Source organism: Sceloporus undulatus, chromosome 1 (assembly GCF_019175285.1).
Source record: "Sceloporus undulatus isolate JIND9_A2432 ecotype Alabama chromosome 1, SceUnd_v1.1, whole genome shotgun sequence".
Classification (NCBI taxonomy): Eukaryota; Metazoa; Chordata; class Lepidosauria; order Squamata; family Phrynosomatidae; genus Sceloporus; species Sceloporus undulatus.
In genome coordinates this window covers 257,243,792-257,265,663 of record NC_056522.1, presented here as the reverse complement: position 1 = coordinate 257,265,663, position 21,872 = coordinate 257,243,792, and the positions used below count along the sequence as shown (strand labels likewise).

General features: G+C 40.6%; 1 protein-coding gene across 3 annotated transcripts; it reads right to left on the bottom strand.

The window, feature by feature from the left end:
* Positions 1-3,282: 3,282 nt before the first annotated feature.
* LOC121919905 (membrane-spanning 4-domains subfamily A member 8-like) lies at positions 3,283-21,628 on the bottom strand. Of its 3 annotated transcripts, XR_006101601.1 has the most exons (8): positions 21,471-21,627; positions 19,510-19,721; positions 16,260-16,373; positions 13,243-13,299; positions 11,925-12,050; positions 9,328-9,444; positions 5,922-6,086; positions 3,283-4,791 (listed from the first exon to the last, which is right to left on the bottom strand). XR_006101601.1 is itself a non-coding variant. In XM_042446906.1 (7 exons), exons 1-7 carry the CDS (start codon positions 21,487-21,489, stop codon positions 4,786-4,788), a joined length of 651 nt encoding a protein of 216 aa, XP_042302840.1. In that variant the 5' UTR covers positions 21,490-21,628; the 3' UTR covers positions 3,283-4,785. The 3 variants fall into 3 exon arrangements, 2 of the variants coding, with proteins under 2 accessions (XP_042302840.1, XP_042302839.1); XM_042446906.1 differs by lacking the exon at positions 5,922-6,086 and having other exon boundaries at positions 21,471-21,628; XM_042446905.1 differs by lacking the exon at positions 3,283-4,791 and having other exon boundaries at positions 5,831-6,086.
* Positions 21,629-21,872: the final 244 nt, after the last annotated feature.

Below are 21,872 nucleotides of genomic sequence, written 5' to 3'. Positions count from 1 at the left end.
AAGGAAATTGCAAGTCTGATAGACAGAGAAACGTAAAGTCTGCCAGACTGCAGAAAGAGCAGGAGTGTCAGGAAAAGAAGTTTATCATGAAAATATCAGTTTCGACACTACTAAGCAATAGAGTAGATAAGACAAAAGTGAAACCCTATGCTTCCTTATCTTTATAGGGCTCTTTGCAGGCTCTGTTTACTCTTTACTGACTCTGGTTTCTTCTCTTTGTACAAGCTGAGGAGTGCTGAGCACTACAATCCTCTGTTGCCATGTTCTTCAGGTAGAAAGTGATAAGAATTACCTGTTTCCGTGAAGGCTTTCCACATGGCCCAATTATCTTGATTTTCTAGGATTCACATTTGCGCGGAGAGCTTGCAATGCAAACACTGATCTCCTCTCGGCAGACAAATCACTTTTCTTGTGAGGACAGAGATAACTCTGCCTTCCTTTCCCAGGCAAGCAAATAGCTTTTTGTTTTAAGCAGGCTTTTGATGTGTAAGCAGGGCAACTTCTTACTGGGATGTTTTATTTGTGTTAGCATTCCTATTTCTGAGAGCCAGCATAATGTAGTGGTTTGAGTGTTGGACTCGGACCCTGAAGATCAGTGTTCAATTCCACTCTAGCGCATAAAAACCCTACTGGGTGACCATGGACAAGTCACACTCTCTCAGCCTCAGAGGACAGCAATGGCAAACCCACTCTGAAGAAACTTGGCAAAAAAACCCTCTGATAGGTTTGCGTTAACTTGGGACATACAGCAACAAAATGTCCTGTTTTGCTTACTTGGCCTCTGTTGAATCTGCTGTGTTGGGAATAGTCACTATGTTTCTTGGTGGTGGCCATCTTAGCTAGTTCTGGAATAACACAGGCAGCCAGCCTGCCATGGAAAGACATATTTCATTTTGGGAAATAAAGAGTTGCTTTAAACTGAATTGAGGAGTGGGAATTAAAGAGTCCTTGTGAGCAGGGAGTTCTCTGGGAATATTTCAGGATGGGGAAAATGTCATGTTTTTGTTTGTTTGTTTGTTTGTTTGTACTTTATCACACAGGAGGCAAGCATCTTTCTCCCATCATTAAATCATCATTAGATCCTGTTAATCGCACAATCAGGGAAAGATTACCACACTCCCAAGTGCTTATCCTTTTCTTGTTCAGTCTGTAAACAGTAATGGATGTGTAATTTGGTATTAACAGAAACTAGCGTTTCTGACGTGTTCATTACTGTTTACAGATGGGACAAGTATGGGATAAGGGAATGGGAGTATTATAATCCCCCCCACCCCGATTGCACAATTAACATGATTTAATGATGATTTAATGATGGGAGGAGGACACTTGCCTCCTCCGTGTGATAATCTCCTTTGTTTCTGATGGCTGTCTGGGTAGAAAACAATAGAAAATGGTAGTTAGTGGATGTCAGAGCTGGGAACTGACTCCTCCCTGTGCTTCACATTCTTTTAAGACTGACACTGTAATGTAATGTCATAAGTAGTTGAAACTCTCCTTGCCGTACCATTTGCTAAACCACATCTTCTTTCTTTACTCATTGTGGTTGAATTTTTCTGGTAAGAGCTGTCACAATGTCCCATTCATCTGGTGCTATATCAACCTCGGTGACACATCTGGAATTGGTAACAGTTGATAAGACTGTTTAGTTTCACCTTTACATGTTCCTTTCTAAAGATATTTTTTGGGACAGTTTATGAAATGAGATGAGAAGAAGGAAAAGAGCTATCATGGATATGTACCGGACCAATTTCAAGTCCCCCTTTCCTCCCTCCCGTGTTTGTCATTCAATTGCCCTAATGGAAAGGAGGGCAATGTCCCTCCTTTAGAACCACCCTCTAGCAGGAAAGGCAGAGTCATAAAACCACAAATGTTCAACCTGTTATTATTTGCCCCATCCTTTTGTTCCCAGACTGCCCACTTGATTAAAATACCTTTCACTATTCCACATGTTCATCCTCCCAATAATTCACCAGGTTATCACAGAGTTATAATGTTATGTCAGCCTGCCATCATATCATCATATTATCATGACAATGGTCCTTCATTTTGACCATGACTATGAAGCCCATTGAGTAACACCATGTTTGCTGATCCCATTTGAAAAATACATCTACTTGGCCAGCTAACCTAACTGCAGATTCGGGGAGAGGATGAATCTTTCTAAAGTGCTTTCTTCCTAGGAGTAGCAGCAGACAAGTCTTTCTTTCTGAGTTTGGTGTGAGTTTGTTTCTCTGAGGGGAAAAGGGCAGTGAACCTGTTAGACAATGGACTGATTGAGGACACAATGCAAATGTTGAAAGTTTCCCCCCCTTAATTTTATTACAATGGACAAATGAAATAAATAATTTAAATGTAGATTCAGTCAAGGGTTTCTTGCTTGTAAAGTACAATTTTAAGCATGTGTCTTGCTCAGAGTTCTATAGGTATATTGCAAGCCAACATGGCATTGCAACAAAAATAACTTCATCAGAAAAATATGGTTGAGTACATAATCAAATACAGTATATGTAATATAGCTGTAAATAAACCATATGCAATGAATGTATATTTATATCAGTGTTTGTAGCTTTTATTTTGTAATATCCTACATTTTTCTTGAATATCCTTCATTTTGTGGTGCCTTGTCCTACTTTGAGGTTATGACATCTAGTCACCCTGCGTGGCTTTCATCACTGGGAATAGGTATTGGAAGCTCTTTGGGCATTGGGTCCTTCTCATCTTCCCAAATATGCCAGGAGGTGACACTGAGCATGTTCTTATTAAAATTCTTTTAAAAAAAAAACCTTCTGTTTTATGGTACCTGGATTGACTACAGAGTTTCCTCTACAGCAATAATTTTCATATTCAGTTCCAGGGTGTGCAAATGATAATGACAGCAGACAAGCTGGCTTTAAAGATAGCTTACCAATTGCTACCAAGCCTGCAATGCATAGCAGCCCCATAGAAGTCTGGTTTGGGTTCTTTGAGTCCAAGAGAGGCAACACTAAGGCTCTGTAAGACCAGTCATCGCCTTCTATGAATTGAGTGCGCATGAGTGTAGTGGTTTGAGTGTTGGACTAAGACCCTGGAGACCAGGGTTCATTTGCCTGCTCAGTCATGAAATCTACTAGTTGACATTGGGCAAGTGACACACTCTCAACCTCAGGGCAATGGCATATTTCCTCTGAACAAATCTTGCCAAGAAAACCTCATGATAGGTTCTCCTTAGGGTTGCCATTAGTCAAAATTTGAAAGCACACAACAACAATAGCTACAACAACAACTTTTTAAACTAATGTTTTATTTAAGAGGAATGTATTTAATGCTTTTAATTTTTTTGTATTGTTTACAGCTATATTGTTTTAACATATATCAGGATCCACTCTGTGTCCCATATGGGAGAAAAGTGAGTTATCAATTAAACAAACAAACAAACAAACAGGCAGATTTTCAACATGAAAATCACTGAACAAAATGCCTGTCATTATTCCCAGAATATTTGAGCAAATTGTTATAGTAAACGTGTAATGCCTCCTACTAAAAGGAATTTGAGACAGGGGCTAAACAGATGGCCCCAAAGGAGTGGCTTGCCACTGCCTCTTTGAGCGCTGGATCGGGGCTGAAGCAATCGCACTCCACAGCCTCATTCTGGTGATTTGCTGGCTCCAAAAAGAAGTGACAGAAAGCCATTCCTTTTGGAGCTGGCAAAAAGCTGCCCTTGTGGCAGCAGCAGCTTTCCCCTATTTCTTCAGCACAGTGTGTCTAAATGCTGTGGTGCAGAAATGTCATGCTGCCACCCATCTCCTGGTTGGGTGGGAGGTGTGATGCCAGCATCAGGGTGGAGTCAGAGTGGGTGGCATGTGATCGCCATGCCCCCACTCCACCCCGATGCCGATGTTGCTTGTCAGTCTGTATAGCCTCAATGTTTAACTACAATTCAACTCAACTTAACATCTCTACCTGCCTAGGTGATCGTTGGTTAAAAAAATAACTAACGAAAACCTAGAGAGATGGAGCTGAGGAGTAATGTTAGCCTTTGCCACATACATATCAGCATGCCTTGGCACTGATATACAAAATATGCCACAGATTTCCTTCCTCCTGCTGAGATTATGTTGGAAAATTCATATCACATTAATCAAGTACAAAACCTGAAAATGTTGCCTTTTTCCAGAACACTCCAGCCAACCTGACTAGTATTCAGGATCCCAAGGGGATTCTGAGTGTTGCAATCCAAAAACGGTAGCTATCTCAAGCTCTGGCCCCTTATTGCTTCTTTCCTTTTCTTCTTCCTTGACATTTTTGTTTAGATACTTAAATGGAATAAAATATTACTCCTTGAACATTGAGTGCCGTATAAAAACAATTAATCACATGGAATCCCCTGTTGTTTTGTTGTGAGAGCACTTAAAAATCCAGCTGAGATGGCATCAGCCCTTGGGATATTTTTTCAGCAATTAACTCTGAAGGGTTAATCATGTAATGCCTTAGGGTGGTGGTTGAACTCAAACTACATGTTTGTTAGTGATCCTAGTTTTCACTGAACAGTTAAAAAGAGAGAAGATGACACATTTTGGAGGAAAGAAGTATTAGGAGGTACATGGTGATACTTAGTTATTCTTTAAGCCACCGATTTGTCCTGAAAAAGAACTTCCCCAGCACTTCAGGAATAGGTAGGTTGCCATGATATCTTCTACATTGTGGTTCTCCATGAAGCCCCTCTGTCAAGAAAGTGCCATACGATCTCAGATTGGAAGAACAGTATTGTTTCTAGTGGGAGCCACACTCCAGTGCAGGGCTCACAAACTATGTCTGGAAACACAAAGAAATTGTTCCATATTAGAAAATCTTCCACTGTCATCACCAGTATCATGACGGAGTTGCAACAGAACGTGAGTTATGCATTAAAGTCTATATACTTGGTGTATACAGTTTGAATATGCTCCAGGTGAGTTTATGGTTTCCAGGGTTATCTGCAGGGCTTGGAAACGTTAGTTTCTATGCTACAATTCCCAAAGAATCCAGCAAATGTGGCTACTGACCATACCAGCACGAAGAGTTCTAGTTGTTGCAGTCTGATTTCTTCAACATTCTGTCTGCTAGTGAGTTGTTAGTTGCAAGAAATGTTGAAATGAGTGGGATTTTCTTTCATTATTTTTTTTTGAAATAATGTAACTTTTCAGAAAAAAACTAAAAAAAATGCAATACTAGCACTCTTTACAGAGTGAAAGCCACTTTACTGCTTTAGAGATATAAACTGTATTATACTATAATATAAAATATAAATATAACATGTAACTTCTGTTATGTTCTGGCATAAAGTTATCATGTTTAGCAGAGCAAAAGTATAGCTTATTGAAAAATAACTACAAAATTGACTTCACTTCTTTGAATTTATTTTTTATTACATATAGTGCTACAAGGAGAGCTGATTTCAGTAAACTTAGAGAAATACTGGGGGTGATCCCATGGTCAGGAATACTAAAAGAAAAAGGGGTTCAAGATGGATGGGAGTTTCTCAAAAGGGAGATACTGAAGGCACAATTTCAAACAGTTCCAATGAGGAAGAAAAATCGCAGCTGTCTCAAGAATTCAGGATGGATGATTAAGGAACTTTCAACTGAGCTAATTTTGAAACAGAACATGTATAAGAAATGGAAAAAGGGGGGAAATCACCAAAGAGGAATTCAAACAAATAGCGAGCATGTGTAGAGGTAAAGTCAGAAAAGTTAAAGCACAGAATGAACTCAGGCTTGCTAGAGAAGTTAAGAATAACAAAAAGAGCTTTTTTGGATATGTCCGCAGCAAAGAGAAGAAGAAGGAAATGGTAAGGTCATTGCATACAGAAGATGGCAAAATGCTAACAGGGGACAGAGAAAAGGCAGAATTACTCAACACATTCTTTGCCTCAGTGTTCTTACAAAAGGAAAAGGGTGCTCAACCTGAGGAAAATAGAGCAGAGGACAGAATAGGGTGCACTAAGACTGCATGCTTGGTATCTTCCATAATTTCTTCCATTTTTTTTATTAAACGGTCTGGGAAGCCATATTGTCTTCAGTGGGAGCTAAATTCTCTCCAGTGGCAGTGCAAGGCACATAAACAATGGCCTGAAACAGAACAAACATTTTTATATCATCTCTGCCATCCTCACTGGTAGCATCATGATGATATTCTTCAATGCGACCCCATCTGTTCATGTCATCATTAAAGAAATCATTCTATGGACTCTGAAGCAGGGCTGTTCCTACCACAGTGGTGAGGAATAAAGTCAACTTACCTTTTATTGTTGTATTTTTTTTTTTTTGAAAAATCACATTTTTTTCGGGAGGTGATATCAGCTGGAATTCACAGCCACAGTTACAAATGCATAACCTAGGACTTTACCTCATGAGGCTAAAAAGCAGAATTTTAACAGGATAAAGACATCTTTGTTCTGTACCTATCAGACAAATAAGGGGCTCAACAGACCAGCGTTACATGTCGGTATGGGGGTGGTGTGGGGGCATGGCGTACACACACTGGCCAACCGCCTCAATGCCAGCATCAAGTTGTGTGCCCAACCGTAGATCCTAGACAAGCTGCGTCAAAGGAGCACTGAAAAACTGCCACCATGATGGCAATGGTGCCTTTTTGCTGGCACTAAAAGGAGTGGCATTTTGATATTCCTTTTAGCACTGGCAAAGCACCATATTGGGGCCGTGGTGTGCAGTTGCTGCGGCCCTGATCCAGCAAGGAAAGGGGCAGCAGGATGCTGCTCCAAAGGAGAGGTCTGTCGAGCCCCTGCTGAACAGACTGCCCCTTTGGAGCAGCGTCCTGCTGCCCCTTTCCTCACCAGATTGGGGCTGCGGCAACCACATGCCGCAATCCAGTGTTTATCCAGCCCCAAAAGAAATGTCAAAATGCCACTCTTTTGAAACTAGAAAAAGGGCGACTTTTCCACCACAGCGGCACTTTCTGGCACTCCTATTGGTGTGCATGATCTAGACTCTGTGCCAAAGGAGTGCTATGACACTGCCTGCTGTATGGTCAGACGGGTGATATAATGGCGGCTTGGGGTGAACTTGGGGTATGTGTCATACAGCCACCACACACACCCACTCCACCCCAAACGCCGGCCCTTTTGATCAGTCTGTTTAGCACCACAGCAAAACCCATCAATGAGTTCTCAAACTCTATTATAGCACATGTATTTTGTTGTGAAAAGCCTCTGCACTTCAATTCCGGCATTACAATCATCAAGCAGCAGAGCAAGGCCTGCTTCTCTTCCTCTCTCCTCCACCCATTCACTTTCCAAATCCTGTGAGTGATATATGCAAGCATAAGTCCAAAAGCATATATCTTTTTGGTTGTTTTTTTAAGAGGTTGGTATTTTCTTTCTTCCTCTGTGGCAATCAATCCCCTAAGACTCATTGTTTAGTCACTTCAGCCGCCTGTCATGGCCATTCAGTGCCTGATATCATTGACCTGTGCTTGCCTATGGGAACAAATCTAGATGTTTTTCTGATGCCATATTAAATGGCAGTGGGGGGTGGGTGCTGCAGTGGCTAAACAGTGAGTTGGGGATGGAGAAGAGACATAGTATAGTTATGTTTGTAGAACCATTACACAAGTTGCAGTACAGAATCATGGCCTATGTGTGTTAACAGTACAGTTGGCTCTTCATGTCGACTGATTTTTTTATCCAGAGTTTCCAGCATCCAGATTGAAAATATTCCAAAAAATATAAATTCCAAAAACTAACCTTTATTTTGCCATTTTTTATAAGGGACACTATTTTACTATGCCATTCTATTTAATGCAATGTGAGCATCCATGGATTTTGGTATCCATGGGGGATTCTGGAACCAAACCCCAGAGGATACCAAGGGCCCACTGTATCTGATAGGTGTGGTAGGGAGGGGAGATATTTTACTAATACCGATCAAATCACAATATCCACGTGGGGTAAAATTCAGAATAGTACAGGACATGTTTGTGAGGAGAGGGGAACAAGAATTAAGTTTTCAGGTGATTGGGAGTTGAGATATTCTACATACTGGTAACAGAACAGAAGCTTTGAGAAAATAGTTGCATCTAGTTGACAAAAGACAAATAAATACTTATTGCAGAATAAGCTAATAATCTGGAAAACATTTAGAGAAAGGTGATGAGAATCTGTCCATAGCTTCCCCTGTGTTTTGTTCTCATCAGCAGCATACAAATAATTTTGGCCACATTCCCAGTACAGACAACTTTATGACCCTAACAGAAATCTTTATCTGTCTGCCTGTTATGCTACACAAATCCATATGCTTGACCACAGAGTCATTAAACCTACTGTGATATCTAGTAATAATAATAATTTGTTTTATTTATATACCGCTATTCCAAAGATCATAGCATTGAACAGCAAGTAAGCTAATTAGCAAGTAAGCTAATTTGCCCCCAACAGTCTGGGTACTCATTTTAGCGACCTCGGAAGGATGCAAGCCTGAGTCGAGCTTGGGCCCTTTTGCTGGTCTTGAACTCGCAACCTTGTGGTTTTGAGTGAATGGCTGCAGTACAGGCATTTAACCACTGTGCCACCAGGTCCAAAATGAAGACAGACATTGAACCCTATCAAGTTTTGTGGGTCTAGAATGCACATTTATGACTCATTGTTGACCAAACTTGATATTTACAATTCATTTGACATCACATACATTTTCATGAAAGTTTGGGACTGATTGCCACATTTTAACTTTTTGCTATTCCCAGTTCTTTTGCATGGAAACATATTTTTATAGTTGTAGATGCCCCCCTTTGTTCCATTTAAACTATAAAGAGCTGAAAACATTAAGGAGACAAGATCCACATGCTTTATTCTTTATAAAATAGCCCAATGTGTTTTAGCCTGTATGAGACGTATACTCAAAGGTTCTGTGTTTTGAAAAGTGTTCAGAACTCCAGTGATTTCTGCTGAAAGCCCCTGAAGGAGGCCTTTTCTCATATAGTCTGAAATGCATTGGGCTATTTTTATAAAGAATAAACACTTGACCATCTTAGAGTACATGGAGTTTCTCTCCTTCCTGTTTTCTGCTTTTTACGTGCTTTTCAGTAGTCTCTTGACTACTCAGTTAAACTATAACCAAAATCGTCAACATCAACCCAGGTAATGCTGCTAAATTTCCTAGTGAAATTATATGATGAGTGAGCAATTACATTCCTTAACACAGTTTACTGCAGGGACTGGAGATACACAGAAGCAAAAGAGGACAGAAGTCATTTTCCACCCATGCTTCATGCGTAGTTTCAGGTGAATCATCTCCCCATTGCTCTGGCTTTTCATCATGATCTGCTTAAACTCTGAACCAAATATGCAATACCTACTGTATCATCTGTGCAGCAGTTTCTCTGGCACCCAAAATGTGCCACTATAACAGTAATGCAGAACTCTAGTGAACTGAACAGGAGGAATAGCACAGAGAAGCCAACACCTACTGACATCTGGGAAGAAAAACAGATGCAACATATATTATTATCTCTGTGTGTATTAATTTAATTGTGGAAAACCAGATCATAAAAAAGTGCTCTACTTTTTGGCCTTAAATTTATTAACAACATCAGTGAGGAGTTCACTACAAAGGATCTGGATGCTTTTGAATTCTATGGTCAAGGGCTCTGCACAGCATTTACATTTTTCTCTGAACATATAAAACTGTGAAACCTAGGACAGACCCTGACAAATCCTTCTTAATGTACTTGTACTTTGTGATTTAGCAAAGTAAGGACTCTCTACATTTTAAATTGTTTGATCTGGAATTATATTTAAAATCATGGTTGGTCATAATATGGCTTACAGGCTGCATGTGTTCCCTTGATCCTATTTTTGTGGCCCCTGAAACTCCCCATTAGTCCCTCAAGGCCTCATATATAAAATTGATGCTATTTTCAGACACCCCCCACAAGATATGTAAAAACATATGAAAATATCCCCACCTTCCATAAACACCCCAAAACTCTTTACAATGCCCCCAAACCCTCTATTTTCCTCTGGAGCTCCTGTCTAAATGGTGTCAGGAAGAGATGTGACACCATTTTGGGAGGGGCTGCAGAGGAAAACAGAGGCATTTGGGCTTTTTTGGGGGGGGCACTGGAAGGCCAGAGAAGAGTAGGCCCCTGACATCTATGCAGTTGTTCACCCTTGTTTAAATCCACAAATGAAACTGAGTTATGCAGGGAAGAGAGACAGTACTTTGGAAGGCAAGGGTTCACCAAGGGCTGGAGACAATAATCAAACGGTTATAGAGGGAACAAGGCAAATAGTGCAGGGACCCAGTGGGAGGGAGAAAACTTTACACAAGAGGGAGAATCCATGTTCTTCAGTGTCTCTACAGTAATGCAAAGAGCATGGGAAATAAGCAAGATGAACTTGAACTCCTAGTACAACAAAGCAAATATGATATAACAGGAATCACTGAAACCTGGTGGGATGAGTCTCATGATTGGAATGTGGAAGTAGAGGAGTATAACCCTTTTTAAGAGAAATAGGCCAAACAGGAAAGGAGAGAAGTAGCATTATATGTCAGGGATGTCTACATCTGTGAAGAGATCCAGGACCTAAATCCTATAAGCCTGGTGGAGAGCATCTGGATAAAAATTAAAGGGTAGGGAAACAACAGGGATGTTATTGTGAGAGTCTTCAACAGACCCCCCCAAAGTCAGACTGAGGAACTGGATGAAGCCTTTCTAGAACAGAGGACCACACACTCAGAAAGGAGAGATGTAACGGAGTTTATCACTCATCACCCATAGTAATGATGGGTGTTTTCAACTATCCTGATAGTTGTTGGAAATCAAATTCAGCCAAAACATTAAGCTCTAGCAAATTCCTTAGTTGCCTGGAAGACAATTTCATTATCCAAATGATGGAAGAGGCAACAAGAGGATGAGCCATTTTGGTTCTGATCCTAACCAACAAGGATGACATGGTTAATGGGGTGCATAGTGGTGGGATCCTTAGGTGAGAATGATCATGTTTCTTGGAGTCTGCTAGACAAAGCAATTGTTACATGGATTTGTAATTGTTTGACTGGCCTAACCCAAAGGCTCCTCTTCATCCTGGAAATAAGTGACCAGTGGAGTGCCACAGGGTTCTGTCCTGGGTCCAGTGCTATTCAACATCTTTATCAATGATTTGAATAAAGGAATAGAAGGCATACTTATCAAATTTGCAGATGACACCAAATTAGGAGAAGTAGCTATTACTCCAGAGGATAGGATCAAAATTCACGAAGACCTGAATAGATTAGAAAGCTGGGCCAAAGCTAATAAAATGAAATTCAATATGGAGAAATGTAAAGTACTGCACTTAGAGTGGAAAAATGAAACACATAGATATAGGATGGGGGAGACCTGGCTTAACAAGACTACATGTGAAAAGGATCTAGGAGTCCTAGTAGACTACAAGTTGAACATGAGCCACCAGCGCAATGCTAAAATGGCCAATGTGATTTTAGGCTGCATCAATAGAAGTATAGTGTCTAGATCAAGGGAAGTAATAGTGCCATTCTATTCTGCTTTGGCCAGGCCTAACCTGGAGTACTGTGTCCAGTTCTGGGCACCACAATTCAAAAAGGATGTTGACAAATTGGAGCATGTCCAGAGGAGGGCCACCAAAATGGTGAAGGGTCTAGAAACCATGCCCTATGAGGAAAGACTTAGGGAGCTGGGGATGTTTAGCCTGGAGAAGAGATGGTTAAGGGGTGATATGATAGCCCTGTTTAAATATTTGAAGGGGTATCACATTGAGGATGGAGCAAGCTTGTTTTCTGCTGCTCCAGAGACCAGAACTCAGAACAATGATGCAAGCTATAGGAAAAGAGATTCCACCTCAACATTAGGAAGAACTTCTTGAAATCCATCCATCCACCCATCCATCCCCTTGTCCATAAAGTCAAAATTCTTTATGAAACTTGTTCACTTACGTATGATGGGGAAACACCATATAGTTTTGAAACATTTAGATTTATAGCTAATTCACATATATATGCAACAATGCCACTGGATGCCAGGAAAGCACTTAAGATGTTCATTCCCACACTGGTATTCATCTGAAATAGAGAAAGATAAAAGTCAACAAAGAGGAGGAGGAGTAGGGAACCTTGTGCCAAGGCTGGGACAAGTTTGGAAGGGTAGACAATGGTAACACATGGTTGTCTCTCTGCACACATTTTGTTCTAGGAGGGCTAAAGAGTCTGCTGAACAGTACTAATTAGTGGCATCACTAAGGTTGGTGTCACCCAGTGCGGTAACACATGGTGTCACCCCGCCATTGACTTCCTTCCATACCACACTATGCAGAATCCTCAGTAATGTTTTTGTACTAATGTCACTCATAAATCGTAACTCCCTTATGCCACTGAATGTAATGACAATAGTTGTGACATATACAACTAGCAAAATTAAAATTATATCTTTAAATTACAATATCATATACACAGCCTAAATGTATTTACATGTACATCATTCATGCCATTAAAGTGAAAATATGCTAAGATGTGATGCTTTTAAAGAAAATTTTGAAATAACAAAAACAATTTAAATGTTTTAGATTTTAATTTTTTAAATTATATACATTTTAAATTCTATTTTTAAAAAAACAACAACAGGGCCCTCTCCTTTCGCTTCCCATTGAGCCTTGCCCCACTCACACCGTCTCTTCAGCGAACACCACAGCTCATTTCTGCCAAAAGGCAGATGTTTGGGGAGCAGTAGTATCACTTAGGGTGTGAATTGATACAGTCCACACACCCCAATGATGCCCCTGGACTAATACAAATAACTCTGGTACATAGTAAATAATGTCTAAATAGAAGTGATGAAATAAATCACTCTAAATACAGTCAGCCCACCTTATCCACGGATCTTTTATGCACAGATTCAAGCATCCACTGCTTGAAAACATTCCCTCCAAAAGTATAAATTCCAAATAGCAAACTGTGATTTTCCATTGATTTATGCCATTGTGTTTAATGGGACTTGAGCACTGACGGATTTTGTTATTCACAGGGGGTCCTGGAACCAAATCCCAGTGGATAACAAGGGCCCACTGTATTTAGTAAAGGGGAGAGTTATTTGTATTCATTTTCTGTTTGATTTGCAGCATTAGAGAGGGAGAGATATGATGGAAATGTTGCTCTGCTGCAAGCCTGGGGATTATATGTGTATTGTAGCACAAAGAAAGCAATATTTCCAAACTTTGCAGTTTGGATGAGGGAGGCAGGAGGAGGAACTGCATCTTACCAATCTAGTATTCCAATGTTTTTGAGCTGAGATGGACACAGATCCAGAAGCAATAAACTGTCAACAAGAAAAGGAATAAATGCATTTGATGGTAATGAATTTAAAATCTAAAGAAAAGTACTCACTACTAAAAGGCACAAATACCTCCCTCCATGCTATGGGAGAGATATAAGTTAATAACATACTTTTCCTTCAGTCTTTTCTCTTTTTCAGGCGGTAATAAGAACCAGCATGATATAGTGGCTTGAGCATTGGACTAGAGCTCAGGAGACCAGAGTTCGAATCCTAGCTCGGTCATAGAACCCCATTGGGTAACCTTGGGCAAATTATATTCTCTCAGGCTTGGAGGATGGCAATGGCACCCCCCCATCTAGGGAAACGTGCCAAGAAAATCTGTGAATTTGGCAAGTTAATATTTTATATTTTAATTGTGAGCCACAGACAGGACCTCCAAGAGAAATTGTACAAGATGGTACCAGAATGCTTTTGGATGCTTGGCCGGGTCTCCTTTCAAAATTGAGGCTTTATGGACCTTAAATCCTCAATTAAGTCTTTTCAATAAAGATAATGGTATAACATGACATTTTAAAGTTATAGTTTTTCCTTCTGTGTACAAAAATATGCTTATCATAAAATATGAACAAAGCAGACAGCTTTGGGTGTATGATTATGAAAGCATAATTGAACATGATGGCTAATCTCAGGCTATGGAGTTTATCACACAGGAGGAATTTCTCTTAATTTCAAATGAAAAGAAAGTGGGGCCAGAACCCATTCACATGAATTCGCTAGTTCAGCAAATTTACATGAATTCGAATTGCATTCAAACTGACTTCCCATTGCCCGAAAATAGCTTGCCATTGCCCGAAATTGTGTGTGATCACCTCTCACGCAGTAACGTGAAACCCCATGATTGCGTTTGGACTGACTTCCCATTGCCTGAAATTGTGTGTGGTAGTCTATCATGCAATAATGTTAAACCCCATGATTGTGTTCAGATTGCCATTGGATTATACTTCCAATTTCCCTTGTCTGATAAACTCCTATGTGAACATGGCCACTAGTAAACTTTTGAAATGCCTTTCCTTTGCGCCAGAATGACCAGATAACAATATACTACAAATTTGATACAAAGTGACAATAAGCCTAATTAGCTATTGAAATGAGGGCTTTGGGGGCTTTTTTACCTGCAACCCTTTCAAAAGCAATTTCTCTGGCAATGTTTGATTTAATACTTGATTAACAGGGTGAAATGATCCACTTGTTTCATAGGAAAAATAGACTAGTCCCTGTAAAAAGCCAAAAAAGAAAGGAAAAAAGAAAAGAAAAGAAGAGCTATGTGTTTGCTATTATTTGTAAAATAATACAATAGAAGAGGGTTGTGTGGTTGTGGGGTTTTTTGAGGGAGGAGGCCATCAGAAATTCATGGGCCCCTCCTTGGGTCTCTGAGCCATACAAAATTCCCTCTTAGAGGCTTTGGCCACAGATATTTAGGCATTGCAGCCATTAGGGAAAATGGGACTGGTCTTTTTAAGGGGCCAAAAAACTCAACTCATGACTTGAATGGCAAGTCAGAAGCAACTGCTTGATTCATTGCCAGGTTTATGCATGATAAAACATGGCCAAGTCATAACTGCATCACATCCACTGTGGCTGTCTACCAAACATGGGTTACTTCAAGAGGATTATCTGGGTTCTTATGACTGGAGCCTTGTCTTACAGTATTTTGGATAGAAATGTTTGGTGTTTGGGAGAAAAATCAATTTATAAACAACAACATTATTTCTCCATTGCCAGGGAACAGCCTTTAAAGTACAATTTGAGTGCCCCTTATCTAAAATGCTTGGGCCAAGAAGTGTTTTGGATTTTGGAATATTTGTTTATACATAGTGAGATATCTTGGAGATAGGATCCAAGTCTAAACATGAAATTCATTTATGTTTTATATACACCTTATTATACACAGTCTGAAGGTAATTTTATACAATATTTTAAATAATGTTGTGCATGAAACAAAGTTTGTGTACACTGAACTTGTTAATAGATGGTTATAAGATAATTAGCTTGCCTAAATGAAGACATGTTTATGGATACAGTTTTTATATATTTTTATGTGAAGGCTGTGCTCCTTACAATCCAGCCACAGGCACCAGTAGTCTGAAGGGGGAATTCAGGACCACAGGAATTCATAGTAGACCCTCAAACATTTCACATTTATGGCCAAACAGGTTACGGTCAAGATGGAAACATGTATTAATCAGGAAGAAGACATATGCTAGAAGAGGCTACAGAGTTGTCCCTCCGCCCAGTTTCCTTTCCTCTCTCCTCAGTTAACTGAGTGCAAATTGCTTTTATATTTTGAATTCAGCTTGCAGCAACTGGAATAAATTGAGGAGAAAGTGGTAAAGTGAGAAGAGAAGAGGAAAACAGGGACATTTTAAAAGAAGCTGAAGAAGTCAGGTGATAAAGATGTAACTGGGACAGGTGGAGAGTATGGGGCTTGACAGACCTCCCCAAAGGGGCAGCAGGGTGCTGCCCCTTTCCTAGTCAGATCAGGGCCATGGCAACTGCACACCACAGCCCTGATCCAGCCTTTTGAGGGTGCAAAATGGAGCCATGAAAGCGATTCCTTTTTGCGCCCTTAAAAGGGTGCTATAGCCACAGCAGTACAGCTATATGGCACTACTAAGGCACTGCACAATATGGACGCAGCACCAGAGGAGCGACATGATGCCACATGCCATATGGAGTGGCGCACAGCATAATGGCACTGTGGGGGCAGAGTCAGGGTGTGCATCATCTGACCACGACACCCCGACTCCACCCCCAGACTGGGCTTTCAGGCCAGTCTGTATAGGGCCAGAATCACAGTGAGTTTTGCTGACATCCCTTGTTATGGAAGTTGTAGTACAAGAATATCAGGAAGGTCTCCACATCCTGATATCCCCTAAGATTTAAGTTTAAAACAGCAGACACTGAAGCACATCAGCTGTCAATAAAAGAAATACAGGGCTTACACCCAGTCCACTGTACACTGGATAAAATGCAACAGAAATGTAGTGACCAATTCCAATAATTCCTGAGATGATTCCAAGGCCAATGTGTATCAGTCCAATCATGATCTGTAAGGCCTGTGGAAAGAAAAGGCACACAGAAGATTATGCAAGTCCCTGAGGCCTGAACATGCACGCATTCAGACCACCACTTCAATATTGATAAAAATCCAGCATGGATGTTTAGACTATTCCCTCTGCTCAATACAAAACCAAACCAGAAACATGTCTTTGCCTCAAGAATATGTGGCTGCCATTTTCAAGATGGTTTAATCCTGAAACAGATTAAATAGGGAGGAAAAAACCTACTTTAACCCACATAACAAAGTGCAACATTAGCACCAAACTTCTTCAGTCTTTATGCTGTGTATGAGATATTTTTTGTCAGTCCTGCTTTGCTATCAATCACTGTCTAAAATCACTCTGTAGTTCCTTCTTCTTTTAGGCCTTTTCTCCAAACAAAGCCCTCTTGAAACAATACTAAGGACTCTTTCACACATTGAAAAGTGATGGGAGCACAGCGGGATGCTCCCATCACTATTGCACAATTGTTTGAAGGTTATCAGATGACATCATGAGTCACCATAATCATGTCATTATCCCACGAATAAAGAATAATTTTAGCACCACTTTTCATTCACAGGACTTTTTCATGAATGAAAAGTGGTGCTAAAATTACTCTTTATTCATGGGATAATGATGCGATTATGGTGACATCACATTATATTGTTTGATAATCTTCAAGCAATTGTGCGATAGTGACAGGAGCATCCCACTATGCTCGCATCATAAGTCTTTTCATGCTACTTTCAAAATAAGGGGACAGTTTTGCTGGTGGGGGAATGAACAAATGCCTGTTGTACCATGGAGACAGATGTAGAAAATGTTGTTTCCCAAATGCAGATCAGGAGACTTTGGGGGAAAGGTGCTGGTGCAAGTGAAGATAATTCCTGCTGTCCTCACCAAAGCTAGAGGGAATAGACAGGGGAGTGGGCATGTTCTTTTCAAGGAGGGAGCTGGAAGGAGCTGGAACATTCACTGGGCTACTGGGAAAAGGACCAACAATATTGTTATCCTTAGGTTATCATTAGGACATGACAATGTCTGAACTGAGGAATAAACTGAGCAGTTGTCTGAAAATTGTGGAAAGAGGTTTCTGACTTCTCAGCAAAGCTACAGTTACATCCATCCTGTCCCAAACCATTACTCGGTCTTGAGCTATGTGTACTTTTTTTGCAGCTTTCTGTAGCTAGTGTAGGAGTAGCTTAATCATGAGTGATGTTCGGTACACCTATACTGTAGAAATGATGCAGTTTGACACCACTTTAAGTGTTGTAGCTACATCTTATGGAATCCTGGAATTTGTAGTTTTTACAAGGCCTTAAGCTGTCTGTGCCAAAGAGTGCTGGTGCCTCACAAAACTACAGCTCCCAGGATTCTGTAGGATAGAGCAACAGAAGTTAAAGTGGTGTTAAACTGCACTATTTCTACAGTATAGATGCAACCTAGGTCCGTGATGGTGACTGAAGCCAAAGGGTGCTCAACAATGGCTTCTTTTCATCCTGGAGAGAAGTGACCAGAGGGGTCCCACAGGGCTCTGTCCTGGGCCCAGTGCTATTCAACATCTTTATCAATGACTTGGAGGACAAAATTGGGGGCATACTTATCAAATTTGCATATGACACCAAACTAGGGGGAGTAGCTAATACCCCAGAGGACAGGATCAAAATTCAAGATGACCTGAATAGACTAGAAAGCTGGGCCAAAGTTAACAAAATGAAATTCCACACGGAGAAATGTAAGGTACTGCACTTAGGGTGGAAAAATGAAAAGCACAGATATAGGATGAGGGACACCTGGCTGAATGAAACTACATGTGAAAGGGATCTGGGAGTCCAAGTAGACCACAAGTTGAACATGAGTCAACAGTACAACACAGCAGCTAAAAAGGCCAATGCAATTTTAGGCTGCATCAATAAAAGTATAGTGTTTCAAGGGAAGTAATAGTGCCACTATATTCTGCTCTGGTCAGGCCTCACCTGACCAGAGCAGAATATACTGTGTACAGTTCTGGGCACCACAATTCAAAAAGGATGTGGAGAAACTGGAGCATGTCCAAAGGAGAGCGACTAAAATGGTTAAGGGTCTGGAAGCTATGTCCTATGAGGAACGACTTAGGGAGCTGGGGATGTTTAGCCTGGAGAAGAGAAGGTTAAGAGGTGATATGATAGCCCTGTTTAAATATTTGAAGGGATGTCATATTGAGGTTGGAGCAAGCTTGTTTTCTGCTGCTCCAGAGACTAGGACCCAGAACAATGGATGTGAGCTACAGCAGAAGAGATTCCACCTCAACATTAGGAGGAACTTTCTGACAGTAAGGGCTGTTTGACAGTGGAACACACTCCCTGGGAGTGTGGTGGAGACGAGTCTCTTTCCTTAGAGGTCTTTAAACAGAGGCTGGATGGCCATCTGTTGGGGATGCTTTGATTTGGATTTCCTGCATGGCAGGGGGTTGGACTGGATTGCCCTTGTGGTCTCTTCCAACTCTGTTATTCTATGATTCTATGTGCCATACATGACACACGAAGCTATTTTCCCTGGCATGCAGAGGGTAGGGAGGATGAGGAAGAGGCATGTGCCTGTTCCTCCACCTTTCTCACCAGCCTAGGCCTTCAGCTGCCTCTCTGGAGGCAGCTGAGGGCAGGGGATGGTGCGGGGGGAGGATGAGGAACAGGCGCAACCTCTTCTTCCCCCTTCCCAACACTCCTCAGCCTCAAGCTGCCTCTCTGGAGGCAGCTAATGGCTGGGGATGACTCTGGGGGAGGAGGAGGAACAGGCATGTGCCTCATCCTCTCCTCCCCCCGCTCACCCCCCTGGGCCTTCAGCTGTCTCCGGATGGGCAGCTGAAGGCCTGGAAGGGTGGGCGAAAGAAGTCCTGCCTTGGAAGTCCTTCCCCCAGAGTCCAGTCCCTGGCACAGGATAACACACAGTTCTGGAAGACCTTTTAGTTTGGGCATTTAGCCCCTAAAAGGTTCTCCATCTCTGCCCTAGGTGTTAAAAAAAATAAAAAGGAGAACATCCTGGTTTAAAGATGCCTCCCTTGATTGCATAACACTATGAAATTTTGATATAGAGCAGTTTTTCACATGTTTAATAGCATATCATTACTAAATAATGTTAGGTCTGGACCTTAACAAATATCAAACATACCTACCCCCAGAGTCTTGGCTTCTAGTTTAATTAACTTCTCCAGTGCCCTAACAAGAGAGTTCTGCTGAGGTTGTCCACCTGGACTTCCATACTGTTGGCTTCCAGATTGTATATAGTGCATTACATTACTAGGAATCTGTTCGCTGCCATTTGGATCTATGATGACCACTCTTCCATTAGCCAGCTTCATTGGCTGTGCTGTTGTATCTAAGCTGTCTGTAAAAGAAACGTATAAACTAAAAACAAAACATTGCTTGTTCTTATCCCAAAAAATAGAATCAAAAGTGAGAAAATAGGAATCATGGTCAAGGATTTTTGAATAGTGGAGGAAAACAACTTCTCATCTTCACACAGCAAGGCTCAGTCTTGTTAATTTTCGAAATAATGAATAGTGAGTTTTGACTTATTATTTTGTTATTGTTGTTCTGTTTCAAGCCCTGGAGAGGTATAACAATGAAATGATCTCTGTTATGCAACATACAACAGGAGCTTTGGTTTTCAGACTGGCTATGTTTTCATGAAAGAGGAGCTCTGCTATTCACACTGGCAAAGATTTGTAGGGACAGAAACTCTTGTTTGTAGATTGACTTCCAATTGAGGAAAACAGTTGGCATAATAATTAAGATGTGCAGGAAAAGATAGTGGAATACCCTGCCTTGGCGAGTGATGAAGTCTCCTTTTTGGAGGTTTTTAAACAGAGGCTGATGGCCATCTGTTGGGTGTACTTGATTGTGTCTTCCTGCATGGCAAGGGGTTGGACTGGATGGCCCTTGTGGTCTCTTCCAACTCTGATTCTCTGATTCATTGTTAAACACTTTTTAAAATGTTAATATAAATACATCAGATTTTTAAAAAAATTATTCAGACATGGAAAACTAACCGCACAGATATGTTGCCTATATATTTAAACCATACATACAATAAAACTATAAATGCTACAAAACAGCAAAAAGAAACAATATTAACACTACTGACTTCCCACTCCCTAAATGATGACTGCATTCCACAGTTGAATATACTTACTTTAAATGATAATATATTTATGCTTCTATATCACGCAAACTGTTTAGTTTACAAAACCTAAAACCAATGTACGGTTTCAATGAAACAGTAGAAAAGTAATAAACAATTCACAATCTTTCTTAAAATTATTCAAGGATTTCACCTTATTCAGCATTGTCAATTTGTCCATTTTAGCAAGTTCAATTATTTTCACCAGCCAATCTGTTTTTGTTGTTGTTGTTGTTGTTGGAATAACAGTATCTTTCCATTTTACACATATAAATGTGTTAGATTTTGACCTCAATAATGATTAAGAAAACAAATTAACCTTTCTATTTAAACCTGGCTTTTCAAATTCTGAATAAAACCAGTATCTACTTTGCTGTCTAGATAGACATTTTTGCTGGTCTAAGTGAGATGACTGCAGGGAATATCACCAGATCTTCCTCTAATTACTGAGGCCATTTTGAAAACTCAGCTTTCTTTAAACTCTTCCCCACTGTTTCTTCAACGTGTCTGAACTCATCTTCTCATGAGCATAAAGGAGTATGCTTTTCAAGATGTTGTGAGTGTAACCATAATACATGTTGAGTTCCTATACAAAAACTACATTCAGGTAATAAGTCTTCCATTATGTGGGGATACACATATTGTCTGATTAAACATTTTTCTAGTTCTCAACCATTGTTGTGTACAGTAATGTGTCCCTCAACTAAACTGACCAAAATCAAAACTAAAGAAAAACAACCACAAAAAACAAACAGTGTACATGATTTTTAAAATGTCTCCTGTGAATTGCCTCCCACTCTTTAGTTGACTTCTGGTTATTCAGTAGCAGAGATGGGAAAGCCTCTGCTTATGCTGAGAAGGAGCACTGGAACTAGGAAGCCTTTCACATCTGAACCATGGATCAAATTGAGCTGCATTCCCAAATTCATTCACTCTCACTTCAAAAGTACTTACGTGTTGTGTTACACTCCATGATGTCCTTATTCTGAGAGTGGTCCTGCAACTTCACCAGGGTGTGCTAAAGATGAAAGCAGTTTGAAGTGAGAGCAAAACAGGAAGTGGGGTGGCTTAGGCAGTTTTAGGATGTGGTACACTCGTGTTCACTGCATGAATGTACCCAGAGGAGTAGATGGGGAAAAAAAGTATTTCATTTGGCTTCCAAAGTTCTCAATCACCAGATTGCCTCTTTCCCTTCCTTCCTTCAGTCTCGCTGGGAATCACTGTCTTGTGAGAGGAGTGCTGCTGTGTAGCCTTTATTAGTGACAGCATTTAACAAAATCAGCCAAACAAAGGTGAGAAGGGAAACCCAGAAACACAAGATCGGTCCAGCTTTCCTTGCATATCCTGAGGTTGAGC